The 12,344-nt window shown below is 54.3% G+C and overlaps 2 protein-coding genes across 2 annotated transcripts; one reads left to right on the forward strand and one right to left on the reverse strand.

The window, feature by feature from the left end:
* Nucleotides 1-3,134: 3,134 nt before the first annotated feature.
* Nucleotides 3,135-7,513, forward strand: WDR38 (WD repeat domain 38). Its single transcript, XM_055541116.1, has 9 exons — nucleotides 3,135-3,203; nucleotides 3,704-3,824; nucleotides 5,387-5,503; nucleotides 5,620-5,717; nucleotides 6,048-6,128; nucleotides 6,352-6,483; nucleotides 6,605-6,754; nucleotides 7,100-7,147; nucleotides 7,239-7,513. The coding sequence occupies exons 1-9, from the start codon at nucleotides 3,135-3,137 to the stop codon at nucleotides 7,311-7,313; spliced, it is 891 nt and encodes a 296-aa protein (XP_055397091.1). The 3' UTR covers nucleotides 7,314-7,513.
* A 46-nt stretch (nucleotides 7,514-7,559) lies between these two features.
* On the reverse strand, nucleotides 7,560-11,904 carry RPL35 (ribosomal protein L35). The gene is made up of 4 exons (XM_055541115.1): nucleotides 11,747-11,904; nucleotides 11,205-11,341; nucleotides 10,047-10,128; nucleotides 7,560-7,743 (listed from the first exon to the last, which is right to left on the reverse strand). Exons 1-4 carry the CDS (start codon nucleotides 11,747-11,749, stop codon nucleotides 7,594-7,596), a joined length of 372 nt encoding a protein of 123 aa, XP_055397090.1. The 5' UTR covers nucleotides 11,750-11,904; the 3' UTR covers nucleotides 7,560-7,593.
* Nucleotides 11,905-12,344: the final 440 nt, after the last annotated feature.

The raw sequence follows: 12,344 nt of genomic DNA on the forward strand, positions 1-12,344 counted from the left end.
CAGCGCTGGATGCGTCCCCGGGAGGAGAAATGCAGAGGTGCAGCCGGGGCCTATCTTCCACTCCGTTAGACGGTGCAAGGCAGATTCTGCCTCACTGAGGACTTTCTGACAGCATGATGGGAGAGGCTGTCCTGCAGGATAGTGAGATCTCATTCGCAGGGGGTGAGGGCTGGGTGTTGGGGCAGAGGCTCATACCCGCAGCTCCCCAAACTTTATTGAAAGAGTGTCTGGTGCCAGAAATGAGCTGGGGGCTTAGGAGCTATTGGACATGGGTTTGAATCTCAGCTCTACTACTCTCCAGCTGTGTGATCTTGAGCAAGTCATTTTCCTTCCGGAATCTCCAGTTTTCTCTTTAAATGACTGGGTATCTACAGCAGTTTCAGAAGGAACTAAGGAGCCTGGAAAGGCAGGTGCTTGGAGGAAATGAAGAGAAGTAAATCTGGTCCCAGAACCGTGGGTTATTTTTAGGAGATGGAGTGAAAGTGGGGAAGCTCAGCACAGAGCCCCCGCCCCAGGCAGTTGGGGCTGAGGGAGGAGAGAACATGGCAGGCTCTAGGAGAAGAAAGAGACAGTCAAGGGGTGGAAAATGTCCCCCAAGACTCTCCTGGAGAGGCTAGATTCTGAGTGACTCAATGCCACTGAGCCAGTGAAATACTTTTGCTGCTACCGTAACTGTGACCCACTCATGCCTGCTCCTTTCCCATGCTGCAGACCACATCTGCAGGTTCAGCCCCTGCCCAAACCCAGGGTTTGCCATACCTTCAGACCCTGCTGCACATGAAGCCAGACAGCTCCTGATTACAAGGTCACCCCTACATCATGAGGTGTACCTGGGCTGTGGGCCCTTCAGGTGATGACTGAGGGCATTGGGAGCCTGACAAAGGGCATTTGGAGCTTTAGCCTAAAGCATCTGAAGCTAAAGTGACAAAGATGGACATCAAGACCCCCTCCCCTTCTCTGAGCACTTTCTGCACACCAGGCACCCTTAACAGGTACCATGTCACCAACTCCCGACAAGGCAACCACTGTCAGCACTCCCATTTTACAGATGAGGAAACCAAGGCACCAAGTGACCAGTTAGCTTACTCAAGGTTGCAGAGTTAGTAGCTGGCAGAACCTGGATTTAACCCAGAATCATGGCTTTAGTGCCCCATCTTTGGGGCAGGAGCTCTGACTTAATCTGGGAGCTGGGCAAAGGATGTCCATCCAGGGGAAGCAATGATCCCAAGGTAAGCATCAGGCCAAGAGGGTGGGAAACCCCGTGTGCACAGGCCTAGGGTGGGATGCAGGGAAGGAGAAGGGCCCCTTGTGGATAAGTTCAGGGAGTTAGATGGGGCAGGGGGCTGGGGAACAGGGGCAGAATGAAGCAGGAGAGGTGAACACGATGCTTGGTCCAAGGGCCCTGGAATTCACTGTGGGTGATTCCAACCACAGACTCCTGGGTTAAGCAGAAATGTTTTAACCCCAGCCACTCTGCTACAGGCTGAGTGGTTGTGGGGCCTGGTGGACAAGGTCTATCCAGAGAGCTCTGGGAGTGACGGGCTGAGCTCAGGAACGTGTGGTTCTGGGCACTTCAGGTAAAGCAGGAGCAACTAGGTGGCTGCAGCATGGGCTGCAGGGTGCCTAAGCAGAGAGAGGGAGGAGAGGGTCCGGGGAGTCAGTGATGGGGGCGCTGTGTTCAGGACCCAAGTCTGGAGCTGGGGCGGGGCTGGGGCAGAGGTGGCCCTATGGGCCCAGATGGATCCCTGGGGAGCCAATTCACTGACCTGGGTCCTTTGGGAGTTAGAGTGGGAGTGGGGTAGCCCCAAAGCCACCATTGTTGTCCCCTTGTCCGCCTGACTGTCTAGGACCTAAAATAGAGCAGGAGAACAGCAGATCTCCGTGAGAAGAATTTCTGGCAAAGAGGTCTGGGGGGAGGGGTGTGAATCACCACTGGGAACACTTCACTTGAGTTTGAAACTCTCAAAGCCCAGCTGCCCCAGCCTCACCCTCAGGGAGCCTGGAATACACTGGAAAGTAGGAGAGTGGGGTATCTTAGTCCCACCCCTGTCCAACCGTGGGGAGAGGGCTGGGTTCTGCCCCCAGCTCTGCCATGGAAATGCTGGATGACTGGACCAAGTTTGTCCCCCCAGGGCCAGTTTCCCAGATGTACCAGGAGTTAGATGCTTCATCTGCTGTGAGGCCCCTGGAGTTCATGGCAGGTGGTCCTAATATAGGCCTCAGGGTCAGAGAGACATGGGATGAGGTCCCAATTCCTTTCCTATTGGCTGAGTGACCTTGAGCAAGTCCCCCCACCTCCTGCAGCCTCAGTTTCCTCATCTGAAAAATGCACATTGAAACCAAGTCCTGTTCTTTCTGGTTTCAGCTGAGCTATCCAACAAGGATCTTGACAACTCCTGGGGCCTCCCTACACGTCCTCAGATGGAACACTTCGTGCTGCTCTGCTGGGAATGTTATCAGAGACTTCACTTTTTAATGTCCTGTGCTTTGCATACTGCCTCTGGCTCTCCACATCCTGGAGGGCCTAGATGAATATCTAAATATCATATCGTTTCCAGAGGTTCCATGGGGGCATTTCAGCCCCGGTACTGGCCACTCCTGGAGGAAAAGGGTCTTTGGTCCAGGGTGGGGCCCTCATGGGCACCTATCTTGTGTCATGCTGGATCCCTGAGGGGCAGGGATGGGACTCCCCATTGGGCAGATGGGGAAACAGGATCCTCTCCAAGAGGCCTATGTGCCCTTAGCACTGTGCCTGGGTTCAGTGCAGCCGCAGAGGCTGACGCGGGATGTGGTGCTGGCGTGCCCTCTAGCGGCCGCCGGGCGCCATCCCCCTCCGCGGCCAGAGCTGCCCAAGGTCCGACTGCCAGCGGTTAGGGCAGGGAAGTTCCTTCTTGGAGCCATCCGCGGTCCAGCCTGCTGCTGTCCCACTTCCCCCGGGCTGAGAACAGTCGCCCAGACTCCCTTCTCATGGCTTCCCAGAGACCCCAAAGCGGCTGCGCGCCCCGCCCCGATTGCCATGGAGACCGCTTGTACACAGTTTCCCCCTTCCCCTCCACCTTGTCCTAAGTCAGGTCCGCAAGCCGGACCAGCGCCCGCCTAGGAGGGAGCCCGCCAGGGCGGGCGGCCGCAGGCCCATGAACAGCAGGCCCCGAGGGAAGCTGGCCGTGGGGAGAGTGAAATTCTTCGGCCGGCACCGCGGGGAGGTGAGGTTCTGTCGACCTTTCCCCAGATAGACTTTGGGCTTCTTGGCTTTCGAGTAGTTTCTGGTTCTGTGTGGTTCGGGAGCTCGAGTGTTCCCTGAGCTCCAGTTGCAGAATGGGGTCCAGAATTCTAAGCTGTGGTTCCAGAGAGGGTTCAAACTCCTGGCTGATTCCAGTGTTCTCTGGACTCTGGCTTAAGAGGGAACTCAGGGCATAGAGCAGATTTTAAGCTAGTTCTGGACTCCAGTTCTAAAACAGGATCTTGGCTTCTAAAGAAGGCTAGCTGAGCCTCAGGCTCTGGTTTTACAAGACAGCAGAGAAGGCTCCAAGTCTTGACTCTACTGCAGAGTGGTTCCTGGGTTCTGGTTGTTGAGAGGCCTGAAGTCCAAGCTCTAACCCCAGGCTCTTGGGACAGTGTTTAGGGCTGGCTCGGGAGTCTGGAGTTAGGCATGAGCAGAAAGTATTTCTTGCCCCAGGATAGGCCTTTTTTACTTTCCTTCCAGGTCAACTCTTCCGCCTTCTCTCCCGATGGCCAGAGGCTGCTCACGGCCTCCGAGGATGGCTGTGTATATGGCTGGGAGACCCAGAGCGGGAGGCTACTGTGGAGACTGCGTGGCCACAAAGGTGAGGCTCTTCAGCCCAGATGGGGAGACTGAGGCCCATTGACCTGTTTTGCATTCCGCAGTCTACCAGCATTTGAGCTGGGCATCCCAGCAAGATAGCACCGGTAGGGCTGGGGTAAGAGGGCAAGGAGATGGGACCTGGTCCCTTGGGTCCTGAGCCTGACTCTTGACAGACCTGGACTCAAATCCTACCACTTAAATCTAGGTAATTCCACCTTCAGTTCAGTCGCTCAGTCGTGTCCGACTCTTTGTGACCCCATGAATCGCAGCACGCCAGGCCTCCCTGTTCATCACTAACTCCCGGAGTCCACCCAAACCCATGTCCATTGAGTCGGTTATGCCACAGCCATCTCATCCTCTGTCGTCCCCTTCTGCTCCTGCCCTCAATCTTTCCCAGCATCAGGGTCTTTTCCAGTGAGTCGGCTCTTCGCATCAGGTGGCCAAAGTATTGGAGTTTCAGCTTCAACATCAGTCCGTCCAATGAATACCCAGGACTGATCTCCTTTAGGATGGACTGGTTGGATCTCTTTGCAGTCCAAGTGACTCTCCAGAGTCTTCTCCAACACCACCGTTCAAAAGCATCAATTCTTCTGCGCTCAGCTTTCTTCACAGTCCAACTCTCACATCCATACATGACCACTGGAAAAACCATAGCCTTGACTAGACGGACCTTTGTTGGCAAAGTAGTCTCTGCTTTTTAATATGCTGTCTAGGTTGGTCATAACTTTCCTTCCAAGGAGTAAGCGTCTTTTAATTTCACGGCTGCAGTCACCATCTGCAGTGATTTTGGAGCCCCAAAAAATAAAGTCAGCCAGTTTCAGTCATTTTTAAATGTACAGTTCAATGGCATTATGTTCACTTTGTTGTGCAACTGGTCTCCAGAACTCTCATCTTGCAGAACTGCAACTCTGTACCCCTTGAACTCATTTCTCCCTTCCTCAGCCCCTGGCAACCCCTGTTCTGCCTTCTGTCTCCAGTTTAACTAAATACCTGGTGTAAGTGGAATCTTTCAATATTTTTTTTGCTGACTGACTTCACTTGGCATAGCGTCCTTTATATTCATGTTTACCCACTTTTTCGACTGTGATTGAAATCAAGTCTTGTCACTTTCTCTGTGCCTCGTTTCTTTAGAATGGGGATAATAGTTGCTATCCTATAGAATGAGATTAATGCAAGCAAAGCACCTGGCTCCCAGTAAGAACTCAGTAAATTATAATTAAAAAGACAAGGGAAATCTGATAATTATAAGGCAAACTGGTTCATGTTATACTAGGCAAAGTCCAGGGGCTGGGGAGTCAAAGACGATAATGTAGAACCTAGGCTGGGCTGAAAGGAGGTGCTTTTATTTGATTTATTCATCTTCCAGATGGGCAAACCAAGTTTGCCATTTCAGACCAAAGGCATGGAAGCCCAGGAATTTTCCAGCTGGTTGGAGGATAAGGGTTAGAAGGGAGTGAGAAGGGAGGCAGGCAATGCAACTGAAGAAATCAGCAGGGGTTTAGACTGCAAGGGCTGGAGGTGGAGGGTAGCGCCCCATTGCTTGACCATGGCCACCCGCCCCAGGCCCCGTGAGGTTCTGCCGCTTCTCCCCTGATGGCCGCCTCTTTGCCAGCACCTCCTGTGACCACACCGTCCGTCTGTGGGATGCCGCAGATGCCAAGTGTCTGCAGGTCCTGAAGGGTAAGTGGGCTGGGGGGAAAGACTGGGAGCCAAGCAGCCAGGCCTGGGTTCCCGTTCAGACCTTGCCGTGTCCTGTGCCACCTCGCCTCTCCTCGACACTTGGCGGGTGTCTACAGGTCACCAGCGGAGTGTGGAGACCGTCAGCTTCAGCCATGACTCCAAGCAGCTGGCCTCGGGTGGCTGGGACAAGAGGGTGATGCTTTGGGAGGTGCAGGTATGTGGAGGGGCAGCCAGAGAGGCCTGGGATCCCGAGAGGCCCTCCACACGGTTACCCTTTCCCAACCGGAAAAGGTTGTTCCATCTCACTGCCCGTGCGCACACCTGGTGTTCCACTTCCTTGCATCTAGCTGCAGCCACCTCCCCAGGTCCCCTCCCACCCACCCTTGTATCCCAACTCCTCTGCCATGAAGTGCTCCCTCTTCTGTCAAGGCCTTGGAAGCCCCCCCAACCCCTACGCAGCATGACACTACCCAGGCTTGCAGAGGGCCCGGGGTCTGACCCATCCGAGGTGGAGCTCTCCAAAGCTCAGGGCTCTCTCCTCCAGTCAGGCCAGGTGCTGCGTCACTTTGTGGGACACCGAGACTCTGTCCAGAGCAGTGACTTTGCACCCAGCTCAGACTGCCTGGTGAGCCATCTCTGCCCCCGCCCCAAGAGGAGGCAACTGGGAGCCCACCCCCATTTCCACTTCCCCACTTGGGCCAGAGTGGTTAAAATCCCACACCTTGATTTAGCTCTTCTGAGCCTGTCCCCTCTATAAAGTGGGGATTCTGCAGGTGCCATGGTGCCTGCTTCCTGTGGGCGTGGCCAGCTGAGGAAGCAGGCTCCACACTCAGGGCAGCTGTCTGCAGGCCACTGGCTCCTGGGATTCTACCATCCGCATGTGGGACCTCCGGGCAGGGACCCCTGGGATCTTCCACCAGGAGCTGGAGGGTCACAGAGGGAACATCAGCTGCCTGTGCTACTCACCATCTGGCCTACTGGTGAGCTGGGCTGCCTGAGTTCTGGGGTGGCTGCCGACTGCAATTCTGAGGGTCATGGGCCACTTGGGGGGCAGAGGATGCAGTCCCCAAACCTATATGCTTAGAGCTGTCTGCTGTCCAGGCATCTGGCTCCTGGGACAAGACCATTCACATCTGGAAGCCCTCAACCCGAAGCCTGCTCATCCAGCTCAAGGGCCACATCACCTGGGTGAAGAGCATTGCCTTCTCCCCCGATGGGCAGCAGCTGGCCAGCGCTGGCTACTCCCACATGGTAACCCCTACAGGCCTTCGTTCCTGCCAACTCCCACCTCACACCTTCCCTCTCAGAGCCCTCAGCAGGTCCAGAAATGCCCACTTCCCTATCTGCCCTCAGTAAGCTTCCAGGGGTAGAACCCAGATACCAACCACTTCTGTACCTAATGCCTGGCACTCATGTCTGCACTGGCCCAAATATCAGTGCTGCTGACATTTCTGACTCAATTTCAGGGCAAAGAAAATACTGCACCGAATGTCTGTGTATTATGCAGCCCTTGTTAAACACACCTCACAGACAACAAAATTTTGTCAAAGACACCAGCCTGTAAGACTTCCCTACCCGTCACCTTTTTATTTCTAGGTCAAAGTCTGGGACTGTAATACAGGAAAGTGCACCGAGACTCTGAAGGTAAGGTCTGTGGCCGAAGCAAACAAGGGTGCAGGGGAAGGTCTGCTGGGGAGGCCTGCACCCCCAGAACCCAATATTATGCTTTTGGCAGGGGGTTCTGAACGTGGCCCATGCCTGTGCCTTTATGCCAGATGGGAAACTCTTAGTGTCTGGAGCTGTTGATTAGACAAAATGTCAAGTCCACCACAGATCACCTTGACTTGCTCAAACCGAACATCACCATCTACAGCTCTCACACCTTCCACCCCTGCCTCTCCATGCCCAGGGGGCACAGGCCCAAAATAACCATAATAGAGCACCCAACAGATCCCTATGGCCAGGGCAGCAAGCCTGCTGGAATCCATCGGGCACCTGGTAACCATAGCCACTTCCTCAACAACTGAAGCCCCTATAAACACAAAGCAATGCCAGCTAGTGGTCTGTCTGTTTTATTGACAGCTGGATGCTCAAGCCTTGACTGCATACTTCCGGAGGGGGTAAAGCCGCTCCTTCCGCTGCTGCTTCTTGGTCTTCAGGTTCTCTTCATGCTTGTTGAGTCGGCGGCGCATGGCACGTGTTTTCTTGGGCCGCAGATCCAGGGGCTTGTACTTCTTGCCCTGGGTGAGGGGAAGCAAGGGGAACCTGAGGACCAGGGTTTAGGAGCACTGCAATACCTAAGGCAGCCCCGGAGGCTGGAACTGAGGTGCCAGAAGTGACCTGAGGGCAGTGTGTGTCGGGGAGATGTCTGCCAGGTGCCTGTGGTGACAGCAGCACTGAGCACACGCATCGGGGGAGGAGCTGGCTTGGCCAAGGCCACCCTGCTACGAGGGGCCAAGTTCCCACCTCGGCTCCTGTTCTCGGGCCTTTAACAGGAGATGGATCATCTCTCCATCTCTGCTCTCACTCCACTTCCTCCCCTGTCAGTCTAGGCGAAGGCAGCTCTGATGGTCCCCTTTGTTCTGCCAAGGCCCCTTGGGGCCTCTTTCATTGGAAGCGCTGTCCTGTGTGCTGGCTTAGCCACAAATGAGACCTGCTCCCTGCTCAAGGAGGTCCCAGCCCACCAGAAAACAAGTGGTGTGCTGGTGTGGAGGAGGAAAGAGACTGAGGAAGGCTTCACCTCACAACTGACAACAGCCTCAAAAGCGAGAAACCAGAGTGGGCATGAAAGCCCTGCAGAGTGACAGCTCAGGTTGGGAACTGCCAACAGCCTGGAGGGGTAGGCACAGGGCAGGTGGGTGTGCGCTTCAGGACATGAACAGCCTTGGGGCAGAGAACTGCAGGGAAAAAGCTCCACAGGAGATGAGGGCAAGCTCTGGGGGAAACCTGAAAGTCTGCCCATCCACACCCCTCATACCGCTGATACAGGTCAGGGCTTCCTGCTTTCAATTTGCTAAGCACCTAGAGCTCTGCTTGTCCAAGAAAGTAGCCATAGCCACACACGCTGTTTACATCTTCCAGTCCCTATAACCATGTAAGTGCTTATAACCATGTAACAGGCACAGGGGGCCAGAGGTTAATTTATCAAAAAGTGCTGATACAGAGACCTCATCTCTACCTCCTGGAGCCCTGGCTGGCTTCTATGGTGGAGTGTACTCACTGGATGGTCATGGAGGCAGTTCTTCCAGGCCATACCTCTACACGGTTCCCTCAGAGCCTGATAAACGTTCCAGACCCAATTCTCAGAAAACCTCCCCCACACAAACGTACACATGTCCAGGGATGGCAACAAGCCCAGCACACAGTGGCAACTTTGACATGTCAAATCCTCCAGTCATTCAAACACTAATTGGGTGTTGATGTGAAGCCATTTTGCAGTCAAAGCCCCCTAATCAGTAATCTTTAAGAGATTATAGAGTAATCTGGGTGGGCCTGCTTTAATCAGACGAAAGGCCTTAAAGGCAGGGATATGGCTTTCTCCAAGAAATCCCACCTGAGGGCAGCAGCTTCAACCAAATCTTTAGCTCTGCTTGCTCAGGATCCTCTCTTTGAGACAGAGGGCACCTCCTCCACAAACAAGTCATTTCCTTGTAGTAAACCAAATGTGTGCATGAAGTGAAAGTGAAAGTTGCTCAGTTGTGTCGACTCTTGGCCACCCCATGGACTATACAGTTCATGTAATTCTCCAGGTCAGAATACTGGAGTGGGTAGCCTGTCCCTTCTCCAGGGGATCTTCCGAACCCAGGTCTCCTGCATTGCAGGCAGATTCTTTACCAGCTGAGCCACAAGGGGAGCCCAAGAACACTGGAGTGGGTAGCCTATCCCTTCTCTAGCTGATCTTCTGGACCCAGGAACTGAACCAGGGACTCCTGCATTGCAGGCAGATTCTTTACTGAGCTATCAGGGAAGCCATGTGTGCAGATGCATTCTATAAAATCTCTCACTGGTTCAGCTTCATAGTTTAATACTAGTGTTAGGCACAAGCCCCAGAAAACAGTTGTTAAAAACTCTAGGCTGTGAGGGACAGGCACCTGTGGCAATCTCCCGGAAGCACTCAATCCACCCCCACCCTATGGGTTGGAATCTAAGCCCAATCATCCAATCACTCCATTTACTGCATGTCAGTGATGCCAGGCAACTTAACCCAAGTCTTGAGGTCCTCATCTGAAAAATGAGAATGCCAGATACTTGGTGGTGACTGACACACCAAGACAAGTAAAACATTTAAACAGTCAATCCTCATAGACTCCCCAAACTCACCCAGCTGGTGAGGTTTTATTCAAAATCCAACTCTATCCAGACTCCCACACCTTTGATTCCTTGACAACTGCAGCCACATGCTGTCTGCATGCCATATGCTAGAAGGCTCTAGAAAGCCAGTCCCAAGCACCCCAGCGGGAGCTCACCATACCACCTTTTGGGCCTAGGGAGAGCTGGAATTTTGCTCCCTGTAGCCCAGCACCGTTATCCCTTCTCCACTAACCTTATAGAATTTCCTGAGGTTCTCTTTCTGAGTCTGGTTAATGACGGTCAGTACACGGGCGATGGATTTACGAACCACTCGGCTACAAAACAAGAGACAATCAATGAAGATGTGTAAGACACACAGCACTCCCCAAGGTATCTATTTCAGGGCCTGACCAAGATGTCACAGGGCAGGGGCACTGCCCATCAGCTCACCCACATTCACCCAGGAGGTGCCTAACCCAGCCCAAGAGGGTGTTCTGGAGGCAAGAGAAACAATACATGAGCATCCTAGGAAAGGGGACATGAAGCAGCTGGCACAAACAGTGTTTTTGAAGAGCTGTGAAGTGTTCAGTGAGGCTTAATGAGGGGAAGTGAAGGGCAACAAGGAAAGACCTTTCATCCCTGGCCATATATCCTAAGGGCTACAAAAAAAGACCTAAGCAATGTGGATCTGAATAAGCTCACTGGAGGGAACCATGCCACAAGCTGGGCCACTGGGAGGGGACAAGGCTGAAGACAAGAAAAAGCTGGGGATAAGTGAAACATGTCCTCATGCTGAATGAGAGCTGATCAGTAAATGGCTGTAAACATCATCTTGATTCAGCATGCACCACAAGAAAATTACTGGGGGCCCATCTTATAACAAAGGGGAAAAACATGGGTGGTGTGCCAACCTGCACATCAGGTACAATGTGGCAGAAGTGGAATTTATGCCCCAGCTGACTAACTCGGAACTTATGTTCCTTTCTCAAGTTTTGATTCTTGCCCCCCATACACCAGTAAGTTACACTACAACTAAAATAAGGGGTGCAAGGGATGCCTCAACCAAGTGAAAAAGGCTGAGGAAAAACATCAAGTGCTGGTGGGAGACAGAGGAATGGGGTCAATTAGACACTCAAAGGAGGCATTAAAACGGGACTTCGGGGGCACCTAATTCTTCCTCTAGATAGTCAAGCCGTTACACCAGGAAAAAGGAACACAGGTCAAAAGCAGGTAAAGGCAACGTGTCACCACACGCCTCGGCGTGAGAAAGGCACCTAAAGAGGCTGAATAGAAACGGCGCCGCGTTCTGACCCACGGAGCCATGGAAAGGGCAGTTACACGGCCAACTCCTTAAGCCCACTTCGAAAGTCCCCTACGTGTGTCCCTGTACTCTGGCCGCCAGTTCACTTACATCTTGGAGAGTTTGGAAGCCGCGCCGCCTGTCACTTTAGCCACGCGCAGCTGGGACAGCTCCACCTTCAGGTCCTCCAGCTGTTTCAGCAGCTCCTCCTTCTTCTTGCCGCGAAGGTCTCGAGCCTTAATCTTGGCCTGCCCGACAAAGGTCTGGGTCAAACACCTCCCCTCCACCTGCGTCGCAGCCCGCCCCTCGAGGCCGAGCGCCTTGCCCTGGGCCAAGAGCGCTCTGGAGACCCAGCACTACCCGCCTCGGGCAGGGCAACCCAGACCCCAGCAGACGCGCCCTCGCCCAGTCCTGCTGCGAGGCTGGTCCCCTACTCCCATTCCGCAGACGGACAAACAGAGGCCCCGGGAGCGCGCGCGTACCTCTCGGGGCCCGGGCCTGAGGTGGGGAGAAGACTGAGGTGGCGCTAGGCCACTTCGCAACGCGTCCCACAGGTCAGGCTGGCAGATGGGTTCTCAGCTCTCGCAACACGCTCTCCATCCCGGCCCCTGAGCCCCACAGTACGCGGATGGCGGCCGATTTTCCACACTCACCATGGCTGTATAGTCTGCCTCCGCTGCCTTCTCGGAGGGAAAGAGGAAGAGGCGGGGCTGACCTTCACAACTACTGCCGGGTGGCGGCGGGCGTGGTCAATAGAGCGGCGGCGGGGGAGCCCTGGCTCCGCCCCTACTATCCCGCGCGGGCCCAGCCTCCCCACCCCACGCCTTGAGGAGCGCTTTGGTACCGCCCACTCAGCCCCCGCCCGTCCTGAGGAGGCAGAGTCCCGCCCTGAGGAGCCGAGTCCCGCCCTGAGGAGCCGAGTCCCCGTCCCGAGGAGCCGGAGTCCCGCCTTGCAATGAGCCTGTCTCTCTCTTGCGCGCTGAAAATTACTTTGTTGTAGTTCAGTCACAAAGTCCTATCCGACTCTTTGCGACCCCATGAAGTGCAGTTACGGCACTCTTCCCTGTCCTTCACTATCTCCCCGAGTTTGCTCACTCATGTTCACTGAATCGGTGATGCTATCCAACCATCTCATCCTCTGACATCCCCTTTTCCTCCTACCCTCAACCTTTCCCAGCATCAGGGCCTTTTCCAGTGAGTCGGCTCTTCGCATCAGGTGGCCAAATATTGTAGCTTCAGCTTCAGCATCAG

The sequence above is a fragment of the Bubalus kerabau genome, chromosome 11 (genome assembly GCF_029407905.1).
Source record: "Bubalus kerabau isolate K-KA32 ecotype Philippines breed swamp buffalo chromosome 11, PCC_UOA_SB_1v2, whole genome shotgun sequence".
In the NCBI taxonomy this organism is placed as follows: domain Eukaryota; kingdom Metazoa; phylum Chordata; class Mammalia; order Artiodactyla; family Bovidae; genus Bubalus; species Bubalus kerabau.

Bases quoted from the DNA above. Each gene is read 5' to 3' on its own strand.
- WDR38 (XM_055541116.1), top strand. From the start codon at position 3,135: ATGAACAGCAGGCCCCGAGGGAAGCTGGCCGTGGGGAGAGTGAAATTC. The intron at 5,718-6,047 runs GTATGTGGAGGG...TCTCTCCTCCAG, and splicing joins TGATGCTTTGGGAGGTGCAG to TCAGGCCAGGTGCTGCGTCA. The intron at 6,484-6,604 runs GTGAGCTGGGCT...TCTGCTGTCCAG, and splicing joins ACTCACCATCTGGCCTACTG to GCATCTGGCTCCTGGGACAA.
- RPL35 (XM_055541115.1), bottom strand. The intron at 10,129-11,204 runs GTAAGTGAACTG...CTTGTTTTGTAG, and splicing joins GCTTCCAAACTCTCCAAGAT to CCGAGTGGTTCGTAAATCCA. The intron at 7,744-10,046 runs GTTAGTGGAGAA...CCCCTCACCCAG, and splicing joins ACCTCAGGAAATTCTATAAG to GGCAAGAAGTACAAGCCCCT.